General features: G+C 42.6%; 1 protein-coding gene across 9 annotated transcripts in view; it reads left to right on the top strand.

Annotated features, from left to right (window-relative positions):
* The window catches only part of PPM1H (protein phosphatase, Mg2+/Mn2+ dependent 1H), a 216,703-nt gene that overhangs the window by 160,709 nt on the left and 30,556 nt on the right, over window positions 1-25,438 (top strand). For all 9 annotated transcript variants that reach the window (XR_008308503.1, XM_053255505.1, XM_053255512.1 and 6 more), the window contains 2 exons: window positions 6,391-6,475; window positions 16,781-16,899. Coding sequence is in view for 8 of the 9 variants with exons in the window: in XM_053255505.1 (XP_053111480.1) it covers window positions 6,391-6,475; window positions 16,781-16,899 (204 nt within the window). In the remaining variant the exon portion in view is untranslated. The remainder of the gene's footprint in view (window positions 1-6,390; window positions 6,476-16,780; window positions 16,900-25,438) is intronic.

Here is a 25,438-nt window from a genome sequence, read left to right as displayed (position 1 = left end):
GCTGTTTTGTTGCCCACTCCTGCAGTTTGGAGAGATCCTTTTGGAGCTCCTCACAATCAGTTGTGGATTTCTTCACTACCCTAAATAGTTTGATGTCATCTGCAGATTTGGCCACCTCGCTGCTTACCCCAACCTCTAAATCATTTATAAATAAATTAAAAAGCACGTCCCCCAGGGGGACCCCACTTCTTACTTTCCTCCATTTATATCTACCTTCCTGTCCTTCAATCTGTTACCAATCAACACATGAACCTGCCCCCTTATCCCATGACTAAGTTTTCTCAAGGAACTTTGTTGAAAGGTTTTTGCAAGTCCAAGTAGACTATGTTTACTGGATCACTCTTATCCACATGCCTGTTGACGCTCTAAAAGAACTCCAAAAGGTCGGTGAGGCACAGAAGTTAAGCTAGCTGGCCTGTAATTTCCTGAATCCCTAGATCCCTTTGTGAAAATCGATGTTACATTGGCTACATTCCTGTCCTCTAGTAAAGAGCCTGGTTTTTAGCGATAAATTACATATTTTTGCAAGAGGTCAGAAAATTTACATTTGAGTTCTTTAAGGATTCTGAGGTGGATGCCATGTCGACCTGGCAAATAGTTATTTTTTAATTTTTCCAGGCAGTTTAGAATAGCAATATGTCCAAATGGGTTTGGGACCCTCTAGGGAAGTGCCAAACCGGCTTGGGAGCCTGCATCCCAACCAGTTCGGCAGGGCAGGGATCAGTTCCTTTTAAAAAAAACAGGTAAGTAGGTCATTACCTGCTCCTCTGCCTCCCCACCACTTTTCCAGGCATGGCACTCACTTTCCAAAAGGCCACATGCAGGCTGCTGGGAGGGTGCCGTGTGTGAGCCAAGCCAGTTCAGGCACATCTCTAGTTTACAACATCATTTCTTGCCGTCCTTATCTGTTTCAGTTTTTTAGGCTTAGTCCCTAGTAAGCTTGGTTTAAGCTCTTGTATACAATCGTTAACCTTTGCCGTGAAGACAGATGCAAAGAACAAGTGCAGCTTCTCTGTAGTCTCCATATTCTCCTTAATAATCCATTTTACACTCTTATCATCTTACGGCCCAACTGCCTCCCTGGTAGGTTTCCTGTTTCTGATGTATTTAAAGTAGTTTTTGCTGTTCCCCTTGATTCTTTTAGCTAAACGTTCCTCAAACTCTCTTTTCACATCCCTTATTATCTCCTAGCATTTCTTTTGCCAGAGTTTATGTTCCTTTCTATTCTATTCTCTTCATTTGGGCAGGCTTTCCAGTTTCTGAAGAAAGTCTTTCTTCACTTTATGGCTTCCTTGACTTTATTTGTTAGCCATGCTGGCAACCTTCTGGACTTGATGGTACCTTTTACTCCTTCTTGGTATACATTCTAACTGGGCTTCTATTATTGTGGCTTTAAGTAAACTCCATGCATTCTGGAGTCAATGGACTCTCCTGATTTTCTCTTTGCTTCCCCCCGCCGCCCCAAACTCTTCATTTTAGACAAGTTTCCTCTTCTGAAGTTCAAACTGCCTGTGTTAGACTTTCTTGGCGGATCTCTCTTCACATATATACTGAATTTGATCACATTATGGTCACTGTTCCCTAAAGGTTTCAGGGCACTAACATCTCGCATTAGGTCCTCAGCACCACTCAGGATTAAGTCCAAGGTCTCCTTCTCTCTGGTTGGTTCCATGACCACTTGTTCTGGGGCACAGTCATTCAGTGTATCTAGAAATGTGGCCGCTTATTGCCTCATTGTGAATGTACCCAGTCTATGTGTGCATAATTGAAGTCACACATTATTACAACTCTGTCTCTCTTTGATTCCTTGCTGATTTCCTTCTGCAACTCCAGTCACTTTCAGCATTTTGATCCAGAGGACGATAGCACCTTCCTAGTACCACAATTCCTTTCAGGGCTTCCATTGTGACCCACAGAGTTTCTATGGAGGATTACAATTCTCCTCGTCCTTTCTGTAGAGTTTATATCCAGGAATAAGTGTCCCACTGGTTCTCACTGTTCCACTATGTTTCCGTTATGCCCACTATACAGGAGAACTACGTTACTCACAGGAGTTCCGTTCCTCATATACAACTGTGAGTAATAGAACCATGAGTTATCAGACATTACGGCTATGGGGAAAGGGAGGTTAGGTTCCAAGGTGGAGACAGAATGGCTTAAAAAGGCCAAAATACTTAGTGGCATGCTCCATGGGGCCTGCATATGTCCAAGAACCTCCCATGTGCCCAGGAATGCCCCCAAAAGGATAAAATCCCCCCCCAACAGCATAAATTGTGAAAATGTCCATTTTTTCCAGAAACAAGCCACTAAATGGATCCTTTAGACAAAATGGTGGGTGGGAGTGACCTCCACTGTCACTTCTGGTTCTTTAGGAACTGTGGATATGTGGGTATTAACTCTTTCGTATCTGTGGATACTGGAAACGGGTGTCTATTAGATACCCCACGGATACGCAGAACCGTGAATAGCGATTCTCCTATATCTGGTTTCATTAGCAACCAAGGACTCCAGCTCTCCTATCTTGGCTTGGAGGCTTATGGCATATAAACGCCCATATGCTGAATCTCCTACCTGGTGTGTGCTATCTTTCTTATGGCCATTTGATCTCTTTGACCAGGTAGCACATCCTTTTGTCCGCTCTTTATCTGGTTCTACTCTATCCCCTTCTTGTTTATCTGAAGGATTTACACCCTCACACCTTAAGGGATGGTATTTGCTCAGCTCCTGTCAGCTAGACCCCAGATGTCATTTTAAAAGAGCTATTGTAAGGTGTGCCTCAGGGGTCCATCCTATCTCCAATGCTTTTTAACATATACATGAAACCGCTGGGTGAGATAATCAGGGGATTTGGGCAGAGTGTTCTCAATATGCTGATGACACCCAAATCGATTTCTCCATGACATCATCATTAGGAAATGGCATAGCCTCACTAAATGCCTGCCTGCCTACAGGCAGTAATGGACTGGATGAGGGAGAATAAATTGAAGCTGAATCCACGCAAGATGGAGGTACTCATGGTAGGGGATCATACTTTGAGGGACATGATAGATTTTCCTGTTCTGGATGGGGTTGCACTCCCACTTAAGGAACAGGTACATAGCTTGGGAGTGTTTCTGGACCCAGGCCTCACTCTGGTTTCTCTGGTTGAGGCTATGGCCAGGAGTGCTTTCTATCAACTTCGGTTGATATGACAGCTGTGTCCATTCTTTGAAGAAAATGATCTCAGAACTGTGGTGCACTCCTGGTAACCTCTAGGCTTGACTACTGTAATGTGTTCTACATGGGGCTGCCTTTGTATGTAGTTTGAAAACTCTTCGGAGTTTTGCTGTCATACATGCAGCACTCTGTGCAATACACTGGTAAATGCCGCCTCCTCTATTGGCTTTCTATATTACTGGTATTGTTGACTGTTAAGAGTATTTGGAGATTGTTTATTTGGTTTTAGCTGAAGTTGTAAGCTAATCAACAGTTTTAACTTTCTTTCCCAAGAATATAAAAAAGGGAGCAGTACTTACCTTCTCTTCTCGCTGGGCTCCTTGTGATTAAAGGTGCTCCTTTCAAGCTCTCCCTCACACTTCCCCACTAAACTTCATGCAAAACTCCTATGGTACTTGTTTGCCAATTCCTGTTTGCTAAGTTGTGACTGCTAAGTTCCCTGGCCTTACACAAGTTCCTCTGGTGTAAAGAGTAGGCTTCAAACTGAGGCAAACAAGTTCAACAGGAATGTGGCCCCTCCCACCAGGTGTGATTCACCTCAGAGCTCCTGCTGTCTCTCTCCAGGTAAGAGAGAAACTAAAACTGAAAAACTACACAACCACAAAACAAGCCATGGGCGCGCACACGCGCACCCCCCCCCCTATACACAGAGGGGCTTATTCCCTAAAAAGATATCAGCCCCTCAAAATCTCCCACTCATGTTTGTTTGTTTGGTTTGAAGAAGAAAAAAAGGTTTTGGGTTTTTTAAGAGCTTGCTATCTTCTCAGGTCTGTTCCTCCTCTTCCCAGAGTATGTTTCAAACAGCCTAAAGATGAAATAAATTCATCTTTGAGATTGCTTTCCACATTTCTAAGCACAACTTAAATCTATGTGAATAATAATTAAAAGTTATTAGAATATGGTTCTGTTACTAAAGTAGGTACCTGGACAACAAAGTACGATGAGAGGATTGTACATCAGTTTCTGCCCTTTTAATTTAACATCAGTTACTCTAGAAAAGAATGAAGATTGTCAATATCCTATAGAATTTCAGTAAGAGGGTTCCTCTGGCACATACGTTGCCATAGTAAAATAGTTCAAATGGGTGAAAAATCTCATTGATTCTCAACTGGATGCTATTAAGAATAATCAGTATAGCAGTTCTCTTGGCAAATCTTAACCTGGTTTTCAGGGTTTTAATTGTTTTGATAGTTTTAATTGTTTTTTAAGATGTTTTTAAATTTGATGTTTATATTTGTATTTCTATTTTAATTGTTTTTAATGATTTCTCTTTTTTAATTGTAAACCGCCCTGAGCCAGCTTGGAAGGGCGGTATAAAAATCAAATAAATAAATAAATAAATAAATAAAATTAGCATAAATGTGAGAAAGGAAGGTTGCTTTCACTATTCATGGTCAGAAGGGATGTAACAAGGTTGGAGTGAGCCCTGGATCAAGATGGCCCCCTGGCTTTCTTATCCTGTCCCCCGTATTATTACTGTAGAGTAACTGTAAGTATATAGTTAAAAACAAAATATTGAGACCAACTTGAAAAATTGCACCTTTCCCAAATATGCCACATCAGCCATGGTTCAATGCTATGGCTTCTTGTGTGCTGTAAAGATGTCAGTGTTTTGAATGTCTAGCTTCCTTGCACATTGGTTTTCAATGGTCAGCAGAGCCAGGCCACTGCCTTCCCCCTCCTTTTACCCAGCCTCATCGCTAGTCGCATACTTTGTTTCCTATGAGTAACATGGTGTCTTCTATTCTTTCTCTCTTCCTCCTTGCCCTCATCTTGCCAGCTTCCTCCCCCTCCACTCAGGCAGCAGGTATGCAAACAGGCTGATTGAAACGTTCTTGTTACTCCTCTTCTTGGGCTCTGCCACCTGCCACTGCACCTGTGCTGAATGTGCCTGCTTGCTCACTCACTGGACGGCAGGCACAATGCTGCTGGCATGCATCCCATGTGTGGCCATAAAAAGTCCCCCCAAAGGGGGTTAAAGGCCATAGAAATGCAGAGGGAAGTCGCCTACCGTGCATTGTGGGTCCCCAGCAGTGCCCCCCAATATAAAAAAAATGGCAAAAGTCATGTGTTTTTCACAAAAGGAGCCAATTTGAGGCTCCTGATCTCAAAATGGCAGCTGGAAATGACCTCTGAGGTCATTTCCAGGTATCCCTGACCCGTAGATACATGAGGTTAACCCTTCTTCCCCCCAGTTCTTTTCTGCATCTACCAAGATTGGGTGTCAATTATTTGACTGCGGGTACACAAAACCGTGGATACTGAGTCTGTGGTTAATGAGGATCTCCTGTATTGGTAGAACTACATTGTTTGTAGCTGATTTCTGGTAAGGATGACGCATAGGCAGGATTTATTTACTAATGTGCATTTACTTTTCTGACATTCCTTGCCTTCTCCTTCCTCCCTGAAAATCATGGGAATGGTGGCTTTGAAGGCCACATCACAAAAACGATAGAGACAAACTTGCAAACACAAATGGGATAAACTACAGTATTGGGATGTAACAGAGATCCTGATTTTTCTCTGCGGGCAATTCATTCATATTCTCTCTCTCTCTCTCTCTCTCTCAGACATGTATAATAAAATCATAACATTTGTTTTGTTTTAATGTTGGTTTTTTAATGATTTAGTGTGGCATTCTCTAATACATAGATAGATACTTAATATAATTATCAGGGCTGTATCCATTGGCTTCCACAAGCAAAGGGGTGTCTGTGTGAAAGGAGGGGATAGTTGTTCTCAATTAACCCTTTTCCTGTCTCCTTTGGCAGTTACCTAGTTACATTTGTGTTAAAACAGAATTTTGTTTCTCCATTTGCTGCTTACAGTGGTTATGCTTTGACATGACAGTAGCTGGAAAGCAGCTTGTCTGAGCTGGTGAACTCAGAAGTTGGTGTGTTAGAGAGCATCATTCACCACAGGGATCATAGCCTGTACAGGACTGTTTGACAATCTGTGCTGTAGCTCTCTTGTGGGACAGGCAAATGGGTTTTTCCTACTGTTTGGCTTAAACAAAATACAACAAGCATTACTATCTTAGCAATACAGTGGGAATGTTCATTGTTTTGTCAAGAATAGAAGAAACTATTTCAAGTTTGAAAACCAGCTATATTTCCCTTTAGATACTGTAGTGTCTGCTCTCCAGTCCCTCACAGTGTGTTCTGGATATTACAGGGCCATAATAATCAGGAATGGAGAAGTCATTCCAATGTCTTCAGAATTCACTCCAGAAACAGAGCGTCAACGGCTTCAGTATCTGGTAAGAGATCTAAGGACTTGCTTTAATGGTTGGTGATGAATGTTAAGTTGTCAGCCTTATCTGGAAAGAAAACTTGTGTTGTACCTCTGGGTAGTGTACCTCTTGGACTGTGTCTTACTTCCTTGGTGCCCTTCAAACTGTTTCTGCTTCAAGCGGTTTCTGCTTCAAACAATCACTTGTTCATATTGTTCCAGGCTGGGATGATCCTCGAGTGTGGGTTGAGAGGAAACTGATAAGACCAGAGACATTGGAAAACACTAGGATAGATATGTGCGGGCAGCTTGGACTTGTGATGATCAAACAGCCAGGACTGTTTGAACACCACAATATGCCAAACAGTGGTACACTTTGATTTGATATACACCATAAGAGCAAATACTTTGAATCATTCAGAACTGACAGCCAGTCTCATTTATTGCTCTCTCAAGACTTGGCAAATGTTGCAAAGCCCACGCATTGGTGGTAAGCTCTGTTCTTTCAACTTCCATTGTGGCAATTTAGAAAAGAAGCAGCAGAAAACCCTAAAATCCCTCAGTCAAATGGTGGCATCTGGCAAGTCTAGCCTATGCCTTAGATTCCATAGATGCTACAAACCAGTCTGTTTCTCCCTGTGTCTGAAAACTCACATTATCATTACTGCCCTATCTCACTGTGTCCAGTGGCTGATTGGGCAGGCTTGTTAAGACCAGATGGCCTTCCCTTTCCCAGAAGTGCTTGTTCTGAGTAGAACATTGCTTGGCTTGCTATAAATGCAGAAAGCAACGTAGTAGGCTGGATTACTGGATGACAGTCCTCTGCTATTCTGTATTCAGACTTCATTGCTGCTCAGTTATGTTGCCAGAGCACAACATTGCTTCAGAGCAAAGAACTACTTTAGGGAGTATTTATATTCACTGAGATGAATACAAAGCAACTGGAATAAATATTTACTTTGCCTGCATTTTAAAATAATTTGTTTGCCCTCTTAAATTAAAAGGAATCTGTAGTGTCTTGGGAGTGGGGCACTACTCTAAAAAAGCAGAGATAAAACATTGCCTGTGAGGATCTCTCTCGCCCCCTTTCCTCTTTTGATGTCCTTTCTTAGATTTGAAAACAGAGATTTGAAAAGCACTTCTGCCATTTCCCCTACATTTCCCCTTACTTTTGTTTACTTCATCTCCATATGTAGCAAATGTGTTTGGGCTATGGCTATCATGTTCAAAGAAAATACGTGGAAGATACCAGAAGCGTGAAACCACATTAAAGAGACTGCTTCAAATGTTTGGGAAGGAATTTATTTATTTATTTATTCGATCTCTATACTGCCCTTCCAAAAAATGGCTCAGGGCGGTTTACACAGAGAAATAATAAATAAATAAGATGGATCCCTGTCCCCAAAGGGCTCACAATCTAAAAGAAACACAAGATAGACACCAGCAACAGTCACTGGAGGTACTGTGCTGGGGGTAAATAGGGCCAGTTACTCTGCATAGTATGAATGCATAGTAGCCTAAAGATGAAGTGCTTTTGGGCTGCAGTCCTCAAAAGGATCCAAGCTGGAATAAGCAGCACTTCCCAAAAGTTCAGTTTTAAAATTCATTGGCACTTTTCTCCAGTCTTTGGCTACCCGTGGCGGTGGTGGTTATCAGGTTCACGATGGCTATTTAATTTTATAGCTGTTTCGTATCTTTGGGCTGGGTTTGGGAGTGTGGCTGAATCTGTTTCAAACACCCCACAGTAAATGTTTATAAATTGTATAGTTCTCCCAGGCGGTTCCCCCCACATTTCATAACATCTTCCCACCCATACTCATACACCTCTCCTACTATCACTCTATATAAATTGCTGTGTCCCTTAGTGCTTCACTTTGTATCAACAAATTGGAGTAGGGATGGTGGAGAATGCAAGACCAGTCCGCTTTGACCCCTGAAGGCTGTTTAATGCAAATATATGCGAAAAAAAGCTGCAGTTGATACAGGTTTCACTAGAACAAAATTTCTAGGGTGGATTTAGTGTAAGTGGGTAAAACTGGTGTAACTAAACTAATCCAGTGATGCTTAGGTATGCCAGGCCAAACTAAGGAACCAGAATGCTCTAAAAGATCCTGGGTGTCATACATGGAAAAAGGTGGGGATGGGAAATTACTACAATATATTTACTGATCTAAGGAATCTTCCAGAAGGGGCCTGGGATGGTAACAGTTGTCAGTGGCTGACATCCTACTAACAAAGCACATGGGCAATGAGGGGCTGTGGGGATGTGTGCAGTTTCCCCGGTGGCTCTACACATATGCTGTTGTGCATGCGGATGAAACATCCCCACTCTGCCCACATTCCAGAAGCAAGTGGGGATGTTTTGCCTGCTTGTGAAATAATGCACATTTACAGAAATTGGGGGAGTTGAGCATGAGTCCCAGTCTTGTCTCCACAGCCCCTCATTAGCCATGTGCTTCATTAGACAGGATGCTAGCCACTGCAATTAGTAGTTACATTTGTGAACATATTTGTGTTCAGGTTCACGCTTGCTTTGGAAAAATAAAAAATGTGGCACAAAACACAGGCTTGTCAAAGACAAATGATTAGCATTCTCTTCTTTCTTGTTATCTAAGAAGAAATGAGTTTGATTTTACCTCTGAGGTGTACAATGAATACTGTATTTCTGGTCCACCCAAGCATAAAATAGCTGACTCTTTAAAGCATGTGACATAAAATATTCCAAATTGACTCATCTAAATGGTGAATATATTTTTCCATATGTAGTGTCTCGCTTCTCGTACTTTCACAGACCAGTCTCCTTAATAGTTGCTCTAGCAATGGCAATGTTGCTGTCGCAGCAAAACAGATCAAGTTGTTCAGATGTAGACTGAGCAAATACACAAGTCCTATTCATTAATTATGTTTGAAGCACATACTGTGTATAATCAGTGTACAGTGTATACATGTACATACAACTTATGAGCAGTGTACATATCTTAGTACACTATCTATACGCTACATTCAAGGGGGCTTGAAAATAGACTTTTAAAATAAATGCATGTACAGACATTCACATGTGTGTAAAGACACCTATACATGCATAAGGTAATGTCTGAATAGGTCTCTAGTCATTGGCAAATGTAGCGCCTAACATTTTGCTGAAGATGGTTCAGAAACACCTTCTGTTTCTCTAGTTTAAAAAAAAAAGTTAATGTGTGTCTTTATATTTGCTTGTGAGATTATTTTAACGACTTGTATATATTTCTCTTTTGTGCTGTATATCCTGGTTCACAATCACTGCTGTGAAGTGACAGATAATGTTTAGGAAAAACATGGGGATTCTATTGTATTTTAGTGCTAATTAAGGCATTAAAATGTTCTCTCCAATGTTGCTGGCTGACTGTGATGGTTTCTTTGCATGCAGAACAGTAATGTGTGACCAAGCCCATCTATGGATACATCCTCAACTTCCCAGATATGGTTTCCATAATTGTGGTAGCAGGAATCACTTCAGGGTGGCTGCAGCTATATCCATGATTGTACTATGTTGCATGCCACACAGACTGCACGTGTGTTGAACATAATATGTGGATAGGACTCCTGTGATGAAGCTCTGAATCTGAAGGAGTCAACAATAAAGATTTTAAAATCATATATCAAACAGCAAAATCCTGCTTCTCAGCCACAAGAGCTTGACTTGCCTTGGTAGCTGCTCTATGACTACATTGGTGTTGGGAAAATCTCTTTAGTTTACGGTTTTTAGTAATTACATTTCAGAATTTAGTGGGTTTTTAAAAAAAAAAGATTACTGTGTTTTATTATGGTTGACTGTATTATGTTTATTTTGGTCTAAGATAATAATAAAAGTATATGATATGGTGTATATATAAACAAGTTAAAACAAATGACTTTATTCTGGACGATACCACATCAAAAAGGTGCTCTTCAGAAATGGCTTCAGTTGTCACCTGGCTATCACCGGTCCTCTTCTGGTATACCTATGCACTGAAATTTATTTTACTTACTTACTTAATTTTATTTATAAACCGCCCCATCCAAAGGATCTGAGTGATGCACAACAGGTAAAATACTGCAACAAACAGCATTTTTTTTAAAAAAAGGTTAAAACAATATAAAAACAAATCTAAAACAATTCAGAGCCATTTAAAGCCAATTTAAATTACTTTAAAACAATTTTAAAACCATGGAAGGCCAGGCCAAACAAGTAAGTTTTTAGGGCTCTCATGAAGGCAAACAGTGAGCCCAGACTATGGATACTTGCTGGGAGTGCATTCTATAGGCCAGGAGCAGCTACAGAGAAGGCCTGGTTCCGAATCTCCACCAGACATGCCGGTGGTAACTGGAGACAGACCTCTCCGAATGACCTCAATATGTGATGGAGATTATACAGAAGAAGGCACTCTCTCAGGTAACCTGGACCTAAGCTATTTAGGGCTTTAAAGGTAATAACCAGCACTTTGTATTTTGCCCAGAAACATATTGGCAGCCAGTGCAACTGTTTAAGAACAGACTCAATATGCTCTCTCCGGGTTACCCCAGAGACCAGTCTGGCTGCTGCATTTTGAACAAACTGAAGTTTCTGAACTACATACGAAGGCAGCCCCACGTAGAGTGCATTACAATAGTCAAGCCTAGAGGTTACCAGCTGATGCACCACAGTTTTGAGATTGTTCTTTTCAAGGAATGGACACAGCTGTTGAATCAGCCGAAGCTAATTTAAAGTACTCCTGGCCATAGCCTCCACCTGGGATACCAGGGTGAGGGCTGGATCCAAGAGCATTCCCAAGCTGCATACTTGTTCCTTTATTGGGGAGTGTAACTCCATCCAGGACAGGGAGATCTAACTCCGATCCCCCACAATGAGCACCTCCGACTTGCTTGAATTCAGCTTCTATTTGTTGTTCCTCATCCAGCCCATTACTGCCCATAGGCAGGCATTTAGGGAATGAATGTCATTTCATGATGATGATGATGATGATTGATAATAAGGACAAATAGATTTGGGTATCATCAGCATACTGATGACACCCTGCACCAAATCTCCTGATGACCTCACCCAGCAGTTTCATGTAGATGTTAAAAAGCGTTGGTGACAGAATGGAGCCCTTAGGGACTCCATGTAATAGCTCCTGTTTCAAAGAGCAACCGCCTCCAAGCTCCACCATCTGGAATCTGCCTGAGAGATAGGTGCGGAACGACTGCAAAGCAGTGCCTCCTATCCCCAACTCACCCAGGTGATCCAGAAGGATACCATGGTCAATAGTATTGAATGCCGCTGAGAGATCCAGAAGAACCAACAGAGTCACACTTCCTCTGTCGATTCCCTGATAAAAGTCATCCGACCAAGGCTGTCTCAACCCCATAGCCCGTTCTAAAGCCAGTTTGAAATGGGTCTAGATAAGCAGTTTCTTCCAAAACTACCTGGAGCTGGTTAGCCACCACTCTCTCAATCATATTTATTGCCCATCCATGGGAGATTGGAGACTGGCCTATAACTATCCATCACTGAGGGATTTAGGGAAGGCTTCTTAAGAAGTGGTCTAATCACGGCCTCCTTCAAACAAGGAGGCATCTTATCCTCCCTCAGTGAAGAGTTAATGATATTAATTAGGTCATCTCCAACAATTTCCCTGCTAGATAAAAGCAGCCAAGCCAGGTAAGGATCCAGAGAGCAAATGGTAGGTTCCACCACCCCAAGCAGCTTGTCCACATCCTCAGGCATCACAGATTGAAACTGATCCAATCTAATACTGCAAGAGGGATTGCTGGACACTACCTTAATAGACTCTGCAAAAGCAGTGGAGTCCAAGTCGGCCTGAATTCAAGAGATTTTGTCTGCAAAGAACCCATTAAAAGCATTAGAACAGAACAAAGTCCCTGGAGACTGGTTTGAAATGGAAGGAGCCTGAATCACACTTCTCACAACCTGGGACAACTCTGCTGAATGCGAACCTGCAGAAGCAATATGTGCAGAGCAAAATTGTTTTTTTGCTGCACACACCACCTCTGCATAAACCTTCCAATTGGCTCTATGCTGTGTCCTGTCAAATTCAGGCCGTGTTCTCCTCCACTAGTCATGTGCACGGACCGGTTCGGAGGCCATTCAAAAGGCCTCCAGACCGGTCCGGACACGGGGTGGTTTTGGTTCAGGTGGTTCGAGAGAGAGGGTTCCACAAGAGTATGGGGGGGGGGGGCTTTACTTAGCCCCTCAAGAATTTTGCCGTATTTATTTGAGTAAGCGGGCGGCATACCTCCCTGCTGCCCGCTTACTCAAATAAATACGGCAAAATTCTTGAGGGACTAAGTAAAGCCCCCCCCATACTCTTGTGGAACCCCCCACCCCAGTGCCGGACCGCAGCTCCGCGGTTCTGTGCACACCCCTATCCTCCACTTGTGTTCCAGTCACCTACCTTGCTGCTTCTGACCTCGTAACTCTTCTGTATACCAAGGGGCCACTTTTAAAGCAGGTTGGAAGGGACGCTTAGGAGTAATCGTGTCTACTGCCCTGGTGAGTTCCCTATTCCAGGTTCCCACCAGGGCATTGACAGAATCACTGGCAGCACCAACACTGAAACCCTCCAAGGCCTTTTGGAATCCTACTGAGTCCAGCAGCCTTCTTGGATGGACCATTTTAATAGGTCCACCACCCCTGCAGGGCTGAGTTGTGGCTGTGAAACCAAATTTAACCAGGTGGTGGTCCGTCCATGACAATGGGGAAACCACAAGATCCTCCACCCACGGAATCTTTATTTAGCAGGGGGAGAGTAACTGGCCCTATCCACCCCCAGCACAGTACTTCCAGTGACTGTTGCTGGTGTCTATCTTATGTTTCTTTTTAGATTGTGAGCCCTTTGGGGACAGGGATCCATCTTATTTGTTTGTTATTTCTCTGTGTAAACCACCCTGAGCTATTTTTGGAAGGGCGGTATAGAAATAGAATTATTAATTAATTAATTAATTACCCACTGATCCGAACAAAACACCAAATCGAGTGTGTGACTGGCAACAAGAGTTGGTCCTGAAACTAATTGGGATAGGCCCATAGCGTGTTTGTTTATTATTGATTTTTATATTTTTAATGAACTTTAAATGTTTTATATTTTGTTATGTTTTAATTCTGTACACCACCCAGAGATTTCTGTATTAGGTGGTATATAAATTAATTAATTAAATAAATAGTTTTCATGGCCTCTATGAACTCCTGAGCCACACCAGACAAGTCATCCTCAAAGTGGATATTGCAGTCCCCCAGCACTAAAAGTCTGGGTGACTCCAACACCAACTCTGTCAGCTCAGTTAGGGAGTCAGTTGGGCACCGTGGTGGACAGTACACCAACAGAATCCCCAATCTATCCCTAGATCCCAGATTCAGAAATACACACACAATATAAGTGCACAGGGGCCCTGATAAAGGAAGTGGTATTCTTATGGACCACAGCCATTCCACCCACCCCCGCCCACTTCCCTATGCCTGCTCAACTGAGTAGCCGGATGGGAGAAGCTGGGCCCAAACTGGGCCACTAACCTCTCCCATCCAGGTCTCAGTTATACAAGCCAGGTCGGCTCCCGCATCCATGACCAAGTCATGGATGATTTCGGTCTTAATCTGAACCAATCTGGCATTGCAGAGGAACATGGCCAGGTTCTGTGGGTAGTTGGAACTGCTCCTCAAGGCCTGAGAGCTGACAGAACAGCTGGAAGTGGAAACAGTTACTAAATTACTAGTTTCCCTTCACCTGTAACGGCCAACTGCTCTGCCAACGCCAATTCTTCTATTCCCTACCACAACAGTAATAGCTGCCCCAAAGCTGCTGGATGCACCCCTGTGTCACCCTTCCCAAAAGAGCCCAAACACATGGCAGCAAAAGGCCTGGCACAATTCACTAAAAGGAGGATTAACCAACTTTAGACCAGATCTCCAACCCCGCCTTATTATAACCTCCCTGCAGAGCTCAGTCCTGTACCAAAGGCCGGCCCCCTTTGATGGCCAGCTTTGGCGGCCTCCTCCTAGAGAAATAGATCAGGGTGTCATCAGCATATTGATAACACCCCAGACCAAACTTCCTGACGATCAGACCAAACTTCCCTTCCTCCCAGTGGTTTCATGTAGATGTTTAAAAGCATTGGAGACAGTATGGAGCCTTGTGGAACCCCACACTTCAGCTCCTGCTTTTCAGACCAATAGTCTCCCAAGTGACACCATCTGAAATCTGCCAGAGAGCTAGGAACAGAACCACTGTAAAACAGTGCAACCCAATCTCATCTCCTTCAAGTGAGCCAGCAGGATACCATGGTCAATGGTATCAAAAGACGCTGAGAGATCTAAAACGATCAACAGAGTCACACTCCCTCTGTCGATCGCCAATTGGCTGACCAAGGCAGTCTCAACCCCATAGCCCACCCCAAAGCTAGTCTGGAAAGGATCTAAATAATCTGTGTCATTCAAAACTGCCTGGAGCTGAGAAGCAACCACTTGCTCAATCACCTTGTCCAACCAAGGAAGATTAGAGACAGGTTTGTAATTAGCTAACGCTGAGGGATCCAAAGCAGGTTTCTTCAAATAAGGTCTGATAATAGACAAGGAGGCACCCTGCCCTCCCTCAGTGATGCATTTATGATATTTACCAGACCCTTTCTGATAATATGACTATTAGGTGAAATAAGCCAAGTTGGGCAAGGGTCGAGAGAGCAGGTGGTGGGGCTTACAGTGCGAAGCAGTTTGTCCACATCGTCAGAAGTAACAAACTCAAAATCAGTCAATTCAATCCTACAAGATGAGTTGCTGGGCACCTCTATGATAGACCCTGTAATAACTGTGGAGTCTAGTTCAGCGCAGATACAAGATACTTTATCTACAAAAAGGTTGTTAAAAACATCACAGCAAGTGACAAATGGTTCCAATTTCAAGGCAGAGGGGGCATGAACTAGCCTCCTCACAATCCTAGACAACTCAGCTGGATGTGAATTTGCAGAAGCAATGCGGGCAGAGAAGAACCACTTCTTTGCTGTCTGCACTGCCTGAGCATAGATCCTCAAATGAGCTCTGTGTTGCAGTCTATCAGATTTGTGCCGAGACTTCCCCCACTTGCGCTCTAGTCATCTACCTCGCCACTTCAGCTCGTATAGTTAGTCTGAATACCATGGGGAAGACTTTAAAGCGGGTTGGAGAAGATGCTTAGGTGTGATTTTGTCTACCACTCTAGTAAGTTCATTATTCCATGTTTGCACTAGAATATCGACAGAATCACTAGCAGAGCCAGCTGGAAACCCTTCCAATGTTTCTTGGACTCCTATTGGATCCAATAACCTTCTCGGGCAGACCAACCTAATGGGTCGTTCACCCCTACAGAGGTGTGTTGTGACTACAGGTCTCACCTTAACCAGATAGTGATCCATCCATGACAGTGGGGAGATGACAGGAGCCCCCACCCACGGAACACCACCCTGATTAGAGCAGAAGACCAAGTCGTGTGTATGACCTGCATCATGCATCGGTCCAGAAACCACTTGGGATAGGCTCATAGTTGTCATGGCCGCTATGAACTCCTGAGCCGCCCCTGACAACCTGGTCCCGAAATGGACATTGAAGTCCCCCACCACCAACAACCTGGTCCACTCCAATGCCAATTCAGCAACCAGCTCAGTTAGGGACTCTGTTGGACAACGGGATGATTGGTATACCAACATAAGTCCCAATCTATTCTTGGTCCCTAGACTTAGGAACACACATTCCGTATAGGCCAGCTCCCTGACATTAGTGCCCACAGGTGGAGTTGTCAGGCACTCAAAAAAGGAATGAAAAAAGCAAAGCAGCAAACCAACAGTAGGCAGAGCTGGTCTTCTAGTTATCCAAGCTGGGCTAGATGGGGAGGGTGGGGAGGCTGTGATATATCTCCAGGCCGAGGCCAAGGAGACAAGCTGACAAAATCCACGCTCCTATCTCTTCTCCTTCCGCCCACTCCCTTCCACAAGTTACTCATGTGGAAAGGGCAGGAAGGATCTAACATAGTATTATAAACTACTCATTATTCTGAAAATTGTATGAGAAGTGTAATGGTGATTTCAGGTAAGGCAGGGTGAGTTCTGGGTGAACTAGTGCTATGTGGGCTAAAATGATACTAGTGGACAATTTGCTGTGTTTCACACATTTCTCATGAATGAATTCTTCAGCTAGTTAATTTTTTAAAAACTTCTGATTAAGTATGCAATTATGTAACTTCTAACTTAAATTCATATTTAAGGCTAATAATTATTAACTTTAACTAGTCATTACTTTGCACGAACCTTTCCAATGACTGGAATATTCTTCTTCTTTTTCTTAAATCTGTAGGCATATATGCAGCCCCAGTTGCTGGGAAATGAATTTACACACTTGGAGTTTCCAAGGAGGGTTCAGCGTAAGGAGGTTGGAAAAAGAATGCTTTACAGAGACTTCAACATGACTGGCTGGTAAGAATACATCTTCACTAGTGTTGTATCCCACTCCTAGTGGAATATACCACTACAAAGCCACCAAACGTAATCATTCATAAGTGTAACCATAGATGTGTTTGTTTCAAAATAAGAGCATGATTCATAGACAGTGACACACAGACCTGAGGCTTTATTTAGTAACAAAAATTGAGGCATTTGGCTACACAAAACTCAGTGCTCTCCACTGGAGTGAGCTCTTTGTTGGTAAGGACATCACTTATCATGAATTAGCTTCAAGAAACCAAGGTACAGGACTGGTACCCTGACAGTCAGAGGCTTAGATCATACCTTCTACTTTCTATCTGCTGATGATGATTTTTGTTTGCTGCTTTTGCTGTGGCAAATTTCATTGCTGCCTCTCTCTTGAACTGCAATGCTTCTGTTGTTGATTCTGTTAATATTTCTTGATTGATCAGTTGCTGTGCAACAACTGCACACTTTCTTTCCTCTTACTGTACTTCCATCCACAAGAGTCCTTGCACTGTTGGGGCAAGGTGTTGGTTGTTTTTAGCTAGGTGTGACTATATAATATTTTGAAACATTTGGCTGCTAGCTACTCATATTTTGCAAACGAGAGGAGGTTACTGATCATCGTGTAAGAATGCTGCCCCTCATGCGTTTACAATATTACTATTTCCCAGGATCTTAAAAAAGCCCTGGAATTGGGAGATAGAACCCATCAAAACTCCCAAGTTTTCCACCACCTTCCATTTGATTGCAAAATGTTCCATTCATTGGATACTGGTAGGTTTTTTTCTGGCATCTGCACATGTGGCTGTGTGTTATATGAGTTCAGATGCCACACCCACTTATAGAATCTTGTGAAAACACATAACTGGATGAGTAAAACCTTCTGCTATTACTGTCTATATTTTACAGTGAAGTTCAGTTTAGTATACAGATCAAGTTGCTGTAGGAGATTATATATAAACCTATATAAATGTATTTTATAAAGGAACTCATCATTTCTCTTGTGCTCTGGAGATTTTCATGGGCCTACCTGTTGACTGGGCTTAGTCAACTTGCTTAAATCACAAAAGGTGGTTGTCCCCAGGAAGAATGCTGTTGGCTTTTCCCAGCATCTGGGAAAAGTAGGGCTTCTAAGTGTTCCTAAAGTATTAGGACAAACATAGTCCTAGCTATGTGAAACTACATCACTGGTGCAAAGCTAAAATTTTATTTTTTGATTTGAGATAGCTTTCTGCTAGTCTTTCCCATTCTTTCTCCTGGGGCCTTTCTGTTCTGTCTGTTTGAAACATTCCTGTTTTTTGCCAGAAATCCAACTGGGTGATAGAGTCATGCTTGCCAACCCCTATGCCTGCTTTTTTTGTTGTTGAGCTGCAGTAGTTTCTTTGTGGCACATCTTGCAGGTCACACTGTTTCTATAGGATAAGAGCTTGAGCTTCCTCAAGCTGAAATGTTGCTGCCAGATGCCAGTGTACATCTTCCCAAATACATCTTCCCCTGCTGAAACCATGGGACAGAGAGCTGAATTAATAAGAAAAAACATGAATTACAGTCTTCGTGTGATGGTCATTCTTAGGGATAACAGCTGTGTGTTCTTTGTGAGGCGGCATAAGCTTTTCCAGCTACTGGCCTAAGACTGGATTTATTGATTTATTTATCGTATTTATATACCACCTGACATGTACATCCCTAGGTGGTTTCCATAACTTAAAATATAATCTCCTTTTGGGAAAGAAATGAGAGAGAAATGTTTTGATTCCCTCAAAAAGAAAGAAAAGCGGGGGGGGGGGGACTTCATGGAGACTGCATTCTTCAGTTGTATTCCAAGCAAAGAGTTAAATGCCAGGCCAAAATGCTGTTGAGAGGCGTTAGATCAGGGCTGCTCAACTTCGGCCCTCCTGCAGATGTTGGCCTACAGTTCCCATAATCCCTGGCTATTGGCCACTGTGGCTGGAGATTATGGGAGTTGTAGTGCAAAAACAGCTGGGGGGCCTAAGTTGAGCAGGCCTGCGTTAGATGAACCAATGGTCTGAGGTGGTTTAAGGCAGCTTCTTATGGGCCACCCTGTGTGATTTATTTTCCCCAATGGCTTTACTGCTGGGAGATCTGTGTGCTGTAAGGTTTTGTTGCCATGGGATGCATTTAATTTCCAGATGGCATCACATACAGTATTGTCTGTGTGAACCAAAAAGACTGGAGTCTTGGAGGCTAACAGAAGAGAAAGGAAATAAAAAAGAAACCCTGTATATTTCTTTACAATCAGTGGATTTTTTTCCTGCTTTTCTGGAATACAGCCCATCTATTTGGTATTGCTTCCCTGCCCCCGCCCCCCTCCACAGATAAAGGACCTCTGGGTGTCTGAGCATCTGGTTTTAAAAAGCAAACTTCAACCCAAGGGTGTGAGTGTTAAATGTTTGTTTGGGTTGACTTTTGCTCTTGCTCTTGTAACCAGCTTCAAAGCTGGTTCTTCAATTCTAGTTTGCTAAAATATATTCTCAGGCTCCAGAACCCTATAAATGTGGCAGGCTGCATGCACTTTGCTTTGTGTAACATGCAAGTTGTGTTGAACAAATATTGTAGCTGTGGTCACTCTTTTACTCTTTGTTCTGCTCAATGTCCTTGGGCAGCCCAGCCAGGCCATCTGACAGAGAAGAGGATACATAGATTGAGAAACGCCAGAATGCTTTATGAGGCCAACACCAGACCTGTACTTCCTCCTCCACTCCCCTCCTTTCTCCTTTAATATAAATTGATTTATTGAATCAAGCACAGAAGCCCTCTTACCAAAACCTCAGGCTTTATTCATCCTCCAGAGAGTCACCTAATAAAAGAGACCCAACCGACAGTCCTCATTAGCTTTGCCACAGATCCCAAGGCAGTATTTAATATGGCAATGTCCTTTTCCCAGACCTGGATTTATCTGCCAGCCAATGCCGGTGGGTCTAATTGGCGCACTCTCATTATTCTTATTCAGATAAGTAGTCTTCCCTAACAATTTGACTCTAGTTTATAAAGCGCAATGGGCCGTCTGTATGCCTTATGACTTTGCCGCCTCAGTTGGGCCTTGTTCTGAACCATGGCTGGCCTGTTCACGAAGCAAGCTGTTTCAGGCAGCAGATTGTGATCCAGTTCTCAGGGGGCAGCACAGCACCCTCCTCATGGATGGCCTGCAAGCAGACAAAGCAAAATAACACCATGCTGTTTTTCCTCTCCTCTTCCCTATAGAAAAGGAAGAGATGGGGGGCCTGAAATTTGGTGCACTGCTTCAAGCAGCAAAATGTCATCCACTGGCAGTGTTTTGAATATATGTTCAAAATTATTGCATTCTTGCCCAGTGAAATATTTAAACCTCCAGCTGGAACTGCAGTTGTATTATCCTGTCTTAGACCACAGCCTGTCTGTCATTCACAGACTGTCAGTGGAGAGATCAGACCTTAATTCTGTGATTAAGAAGATTTAAAACAAAAATAAAAATAAGGCAGCATCTTTTAAACTAACTAGTATTTTAATTGTCATTATCTTTTTATTTATCTGTCATATTTTAGACCACTTGATATATGCATTTCTAGGCAGTGTACAGAATTTAAAACAAATATAAAACAGTAAACACTATTAAAATTTTACAGAATAAAAAGTTAAAAACCATCTCATAAGATAAAACCAAATCAAACGCTTGTTTGATGTGTCTTGAGGGTCTTCTTAAAAGCAAACAGAGAAGGGAGATGCTCTTATTTCAACAGGAAGCATATTCCAAAGTCCCGGGGCAGCCACAGAGAAGGCCCGGTCCTGAGTCACCACCAAATTAGCTGGCGGCAACCTTAACCAGGCCTCTCCAGATTATCTTAATAGGCTACAAGGTTCATGACTTCTCTCTCAGCCTAGCCTACTTCACAGGGTTGTTGTGAAAAAGAAACTTAAGTATGTAGTACACCGCTCTGGGCTCCTCGGAGGAAGAGCGGGGTATAACTGTAATAATGATGATGATGATGATGATGATGATGATGATGACGACAAAGGTGGTGCTCTCTTAAGTACTCAGAACCCAAGCCGATTATCCCTGATATGAGCATCCTTCAAGGAACATAGTTCCTAATTATTATAGCGATCCTTAGCACTCCTTGGGTGGGGGGGAGTAAATGAAGATATCGTTTGTGCAGCTGCAGCAATACTCTGCATCTGCTGACAAAGACAGAACATAGAGGGTGAGTCAGTTTTAACCACAATCCATTGAATGAGTCCTTTTTGGCCCCCATTCCCATGGGATCCAGCAAGGTAGAGCTCTGTGGCTTTTGTCTGGAGCACAGTTCTCTGATGATAAATAGCTACTCACAACATGCATGTTCTGCATCTTTCCAAGATTTGCAGCCTTAGCTGCAGGAACAGCAGGGGAGGAGCTCTGACCTGCTGCGTGCAGCACATCTCTTGGCAGTGACAAATGGTTCTTTTCTCCCTAAGTGCACACATGCCAGAGGAACAGAGCCAGAGTCCTGGGGGCAGTAGGAGCTGAAACAAAACAAGAATAGCCCTTTACTGCAAATGAAAGAACCGTGATTTAAGATTTACACTTCAATTTGGGCATGTTTGTATTGGCTTATCATTAGAGATTAATTTTCTTTTTCTACTTAAGGAAGCTTTTAGTGTACAAATGGATGGATATTTTTATTTTCTGCAGCTAACACATGCACATGTTGGGCCCTGGAATAAGCAATTTTAATTGGTGCCAGAATGCTTCTAGCCTGTATTTATTTAACTGTTTGACATTCTATAGGCCAGTGTGGTGCAGTGGGCTTGGAAAATCAGGTTCAAATTTACATTTGGCTGTAAAGCCAGCTGAGTAACCTTGCACTGCCTCCCTGCTTAGCTTAAGCTCAATTAAAATAGTGGAAGTATTTTTGTCTGAAGTTCCAGATTTTCCTCTTGGTGGCTATTGTTGCAATCTGCCACCTTTCATTACTGGATCCATTATTTTTAATGAAAAAATTGTGCCCAGTCATCTAGACAACTTGTTAACGTTATACTAGTTCACACGATCATTACTTTGGAAGCTTTGGCTGCTCCATTTTGTGATTGTGTGAAAGTAAAAAGCAAGGTAGGAGGTAGGGGAAGTGATAATGTATGAGGCTCATGCTGGGTAGGATGTTTTTTTCTCCTACCTTATTAAACAGATCCCTTCTACCCAGTGTGAGTCTCCCACGCAATTACTTCTCCTGCTTCCTACCTTGCTTTTTGCTTGCACATATTTGCAAAACAGCAATGCACACAGCTTCCGAACCTGGGTTAGGATGCTTGTCCTACCCTACTGCTGCCTGTGAGAACCAGCCTATTGTCTTCTAGTTTCTTTTAGTAGAAGCTAAATTCATGATCTTGTTTCAGAATCCTCACTAAAGGTCGTCTTCTTTATTTGATGAACTGCAACAAATTTATTTGGGCATGGGTGTGGTTGAACAAACAGAGGATTGGTTAAGGAAGGAAGTCTATGTCCTGGTAGGAGGAAATGCAGTTCAAAACAGAACATAACTGAAGTGTGATGGGTGTTTGGATCAGGGAATTGAACCAAACCTTTAGTCCAAACTAAAAAACTAATGCAGAGAGATTTTTCACTGTAGTGGAACTGAATCCAAACAGAAAATCTCATGGTTGCCTTGAACTTCAGCTGGAACTGAACCCGTAAATATGAGTGGTAACTAGTTCAAATAAGTGGTTCCATAATCAGGCACAGAACTTTCAATTGTATAACTGATACTTTCGTTTTCTTTTTAAAAAAATCCTGTTGTATGCTTCATTCATTCATTCATTCATTCATTCATTTTCTATACCGCCCTTCCAAAAATGGCTCAGGGCAGTTTACATAGAGAAATAACAAATAAATAAGATAAATAAAATGGAAAATAAAATTGTGTTTGTAATGTTTAAAAAATTAAATATATATTTTAAAATTTTTATTTTTCTTTTGTATTCATTTTATACATTGCAAGCAAAAGAGTTTGAATTAGTTTAGATAGATTTTTCATGCAGAATAATATGGACGTGTCTGAACTGGTTACTGAACCACTTTTAAAAGTTGGTTTCTTATTCAGAACTGAACTGGAGAGTTTACCAAAAAATATGCTGATGAACATGAACTGGAATTGAACCCAGATTTTTTAAATGATTTATCTCCTTGGACTGGATCAATTCTAAAGGCTACTTCTTGGGTCGCAAAAGATGCTATAACACATGAAGAGTGGGGTGGCATGCCCCCTTTGCTCGGGATTGTGTGGCTCGCTTTTCAGGTTGTGCCATTCTGAAAAGTACCACCCCTTGAATGACTTGTGCCATTGGGCCACCACTTCTAGCTTGCTTGGTAGATATTACTCTCTTTTTAGCAACAAAGCTGAAATGGGAGTCCCCTAATGGAGCAAATAAAAAACAATAAAATACCCACCATATTATGTGCAAACCATATAATGAAAAGTATGTAACAAATTGGTTTAGTATAGTTTTATAATAAAAAATGCTCTCAACCTGAGAGAGAACAAACATTCAAAGATAACAACTGGAAATTGCACTGATAAAGCTAAATGTATTGCAATGGAGAAATAGTGAAGTCCATTGTGTGGAAAGTAATATAGTCTGTTTCAAACAAGTCCATAAATCCACAACAGTGACCTGGTGACCTCTGTTTTGATCTTAGTCTTGATCTCATAAACTTGAGAGCACTGGTCCAAATGCTCCAGAATCCAATAATATATACAACCACCTCTGTTACTTCTAGAAAATTTACTAAGAGAACCAACTTACTGTGACATTCTAATAAGGTAAAAAGCTTCCTCATTAGGATGATGTGGAAGGGAAGGAATCAGCAGTTGTGCTGATGGGGAAAATGCTATATGGGAGAAACTTTGACTGGCATACTTTGTATGTTGTAGGGGGAGGTGGGAGCCAGCATGGTGTAGTGGTTAGAGTGCTGGACTAGGACCGGGGAGACCCGAGTTCAAATCCCCATTCAGCCATGATACTAGCTGGGTGACTCTGGGCCAGTCACTTCTCTCTCAGCCTAACCTACTTCGCAGGGTTGTTGTGAGGAGAAACTCAAGTATGTAGTACACTGCTCTGGGCTCCTTGGAGGAAGAGCGGGATATAAATATAGTAGTAGTAGTTAATAATAATAATAATAATAATAATAGGGGCGGAGCCACCATTGGCCGAACGGGTTCAAAGAACCCGGGCTGCACCCAGTCAGGGTCCGTGACCATTTGGAAGGGAGACCATGCCCCCGCATCTGCCAGGCGCATCTGACATCAGACGTGGGGAATAAGGCCAGGGGGCCATGGCGCTGGCTGCACACGAGCCGCTGCCAGCCTGACTCAGCTCCTGGATATTACAGATTTGTCTGTCCAGAAAAATAAAAACCAGATGATTCTTGAATGACTGTCCATGTGTTATCTTCTAAGCATGCCTTTTAATGTTTAAACTGTTTGCAAAGTATACAATCATGTTTAGCTCATTCCTTCTGTTGAGTTTTTCCTTAGGTACTAGAGATGCTTCTAAAGACATACCTGTAACTTTATTGCATATAAAATATACCTCTCGTGCCCTCACCATCGTTCCAAACGGCTCTATACAAAAGTAGTAGAGTTCTTTCACTTAGCCAAACATCAGCTGCAATTGAATTTAGCTCTCTCTTTGTGGGTATGTTTCTGACATTCTGCAAGATATTCAGTTGTGTCTTGCTTTGCTTCTTTTCATCTGTAGTTTCAAAAATAGCATTTGGATTCTGAAAAGTTACAGACAGAGGGAAGTAGAACTGCTAAACGATTTTGGGGATTTAGAATTGAAAGAGCACACTTTTAGAATAGATCACTTGTAGAATAGATCACTTGTAGAGTCATTAAAGTGAGAGGATGTTTTAGAAGCAAGTCTCAGTTTATTACTCCTCCTAGCTTGGGAGTTGACAGGAAAATTGTGTCTCCTGTCTGCTTGCACCCAGACCCAAGGAGACATGGACACAGTATGCGTTATGGAGGAATTGGCCACTTTATTAGAGGTACAAGTTTCTTAAACAGTGCCTGCAAGGCACGGCAGCTGGGATTGGCATTCACAACAGCAACAGTGCGGACCCGAATGGGACGGCCCACCGCGTGGCCGCCCCGCCCTAAAAGCTCATGGCGCAGACACCTTGGCTCCAGGCAACCCACCTTCCAGAAGGAGGCGCCCTGCGTTGCCGACCTAAGGTCAGGTCTCTGCAATTAACGCCACCCACCCAACACTGTTTAGCCATACGGAAGGGTGTCGTTTGCAGAGAGGTAGGAGCAAGGCAGAATCCCTGATCTGTCAAGCCTCAAGGGATCAGCCCCTCCTCCTTACAGCTAACAAGCTTACCTAAGGTGCCACACCGCATTAGCCGTTCACCTCCGCACTGTGCCCACCATCCCCCAGATGAGTGTGACCGTAATCTCATAACCTGTCTAACTGATCTAATCCTGCTAAGTGACATTGTTAACACCTGGCATAGATTGAGGCAGGCGAAAAAAGGTACACGCTAAGGCCAATCAAGCGTACGCCCAAA

Source organism: Hemicordylus capensis, chromosome 5 (genome assembly GCF_027244095.1).
Source record: "Hemicordylus capensis ecotype Gifberg chromosome 5, rHemCap1.1.pri, whole genome shotgun sequence".
NCBI lineage: Eukaryota > Metazoa > Chordata > Lepidosauria > Squamata > Cordylidae > Hemicordylus > Hemicordylus capensis.
This window is presented reverse-complemented; position numbering and strand designations above follow the sequence as displayed.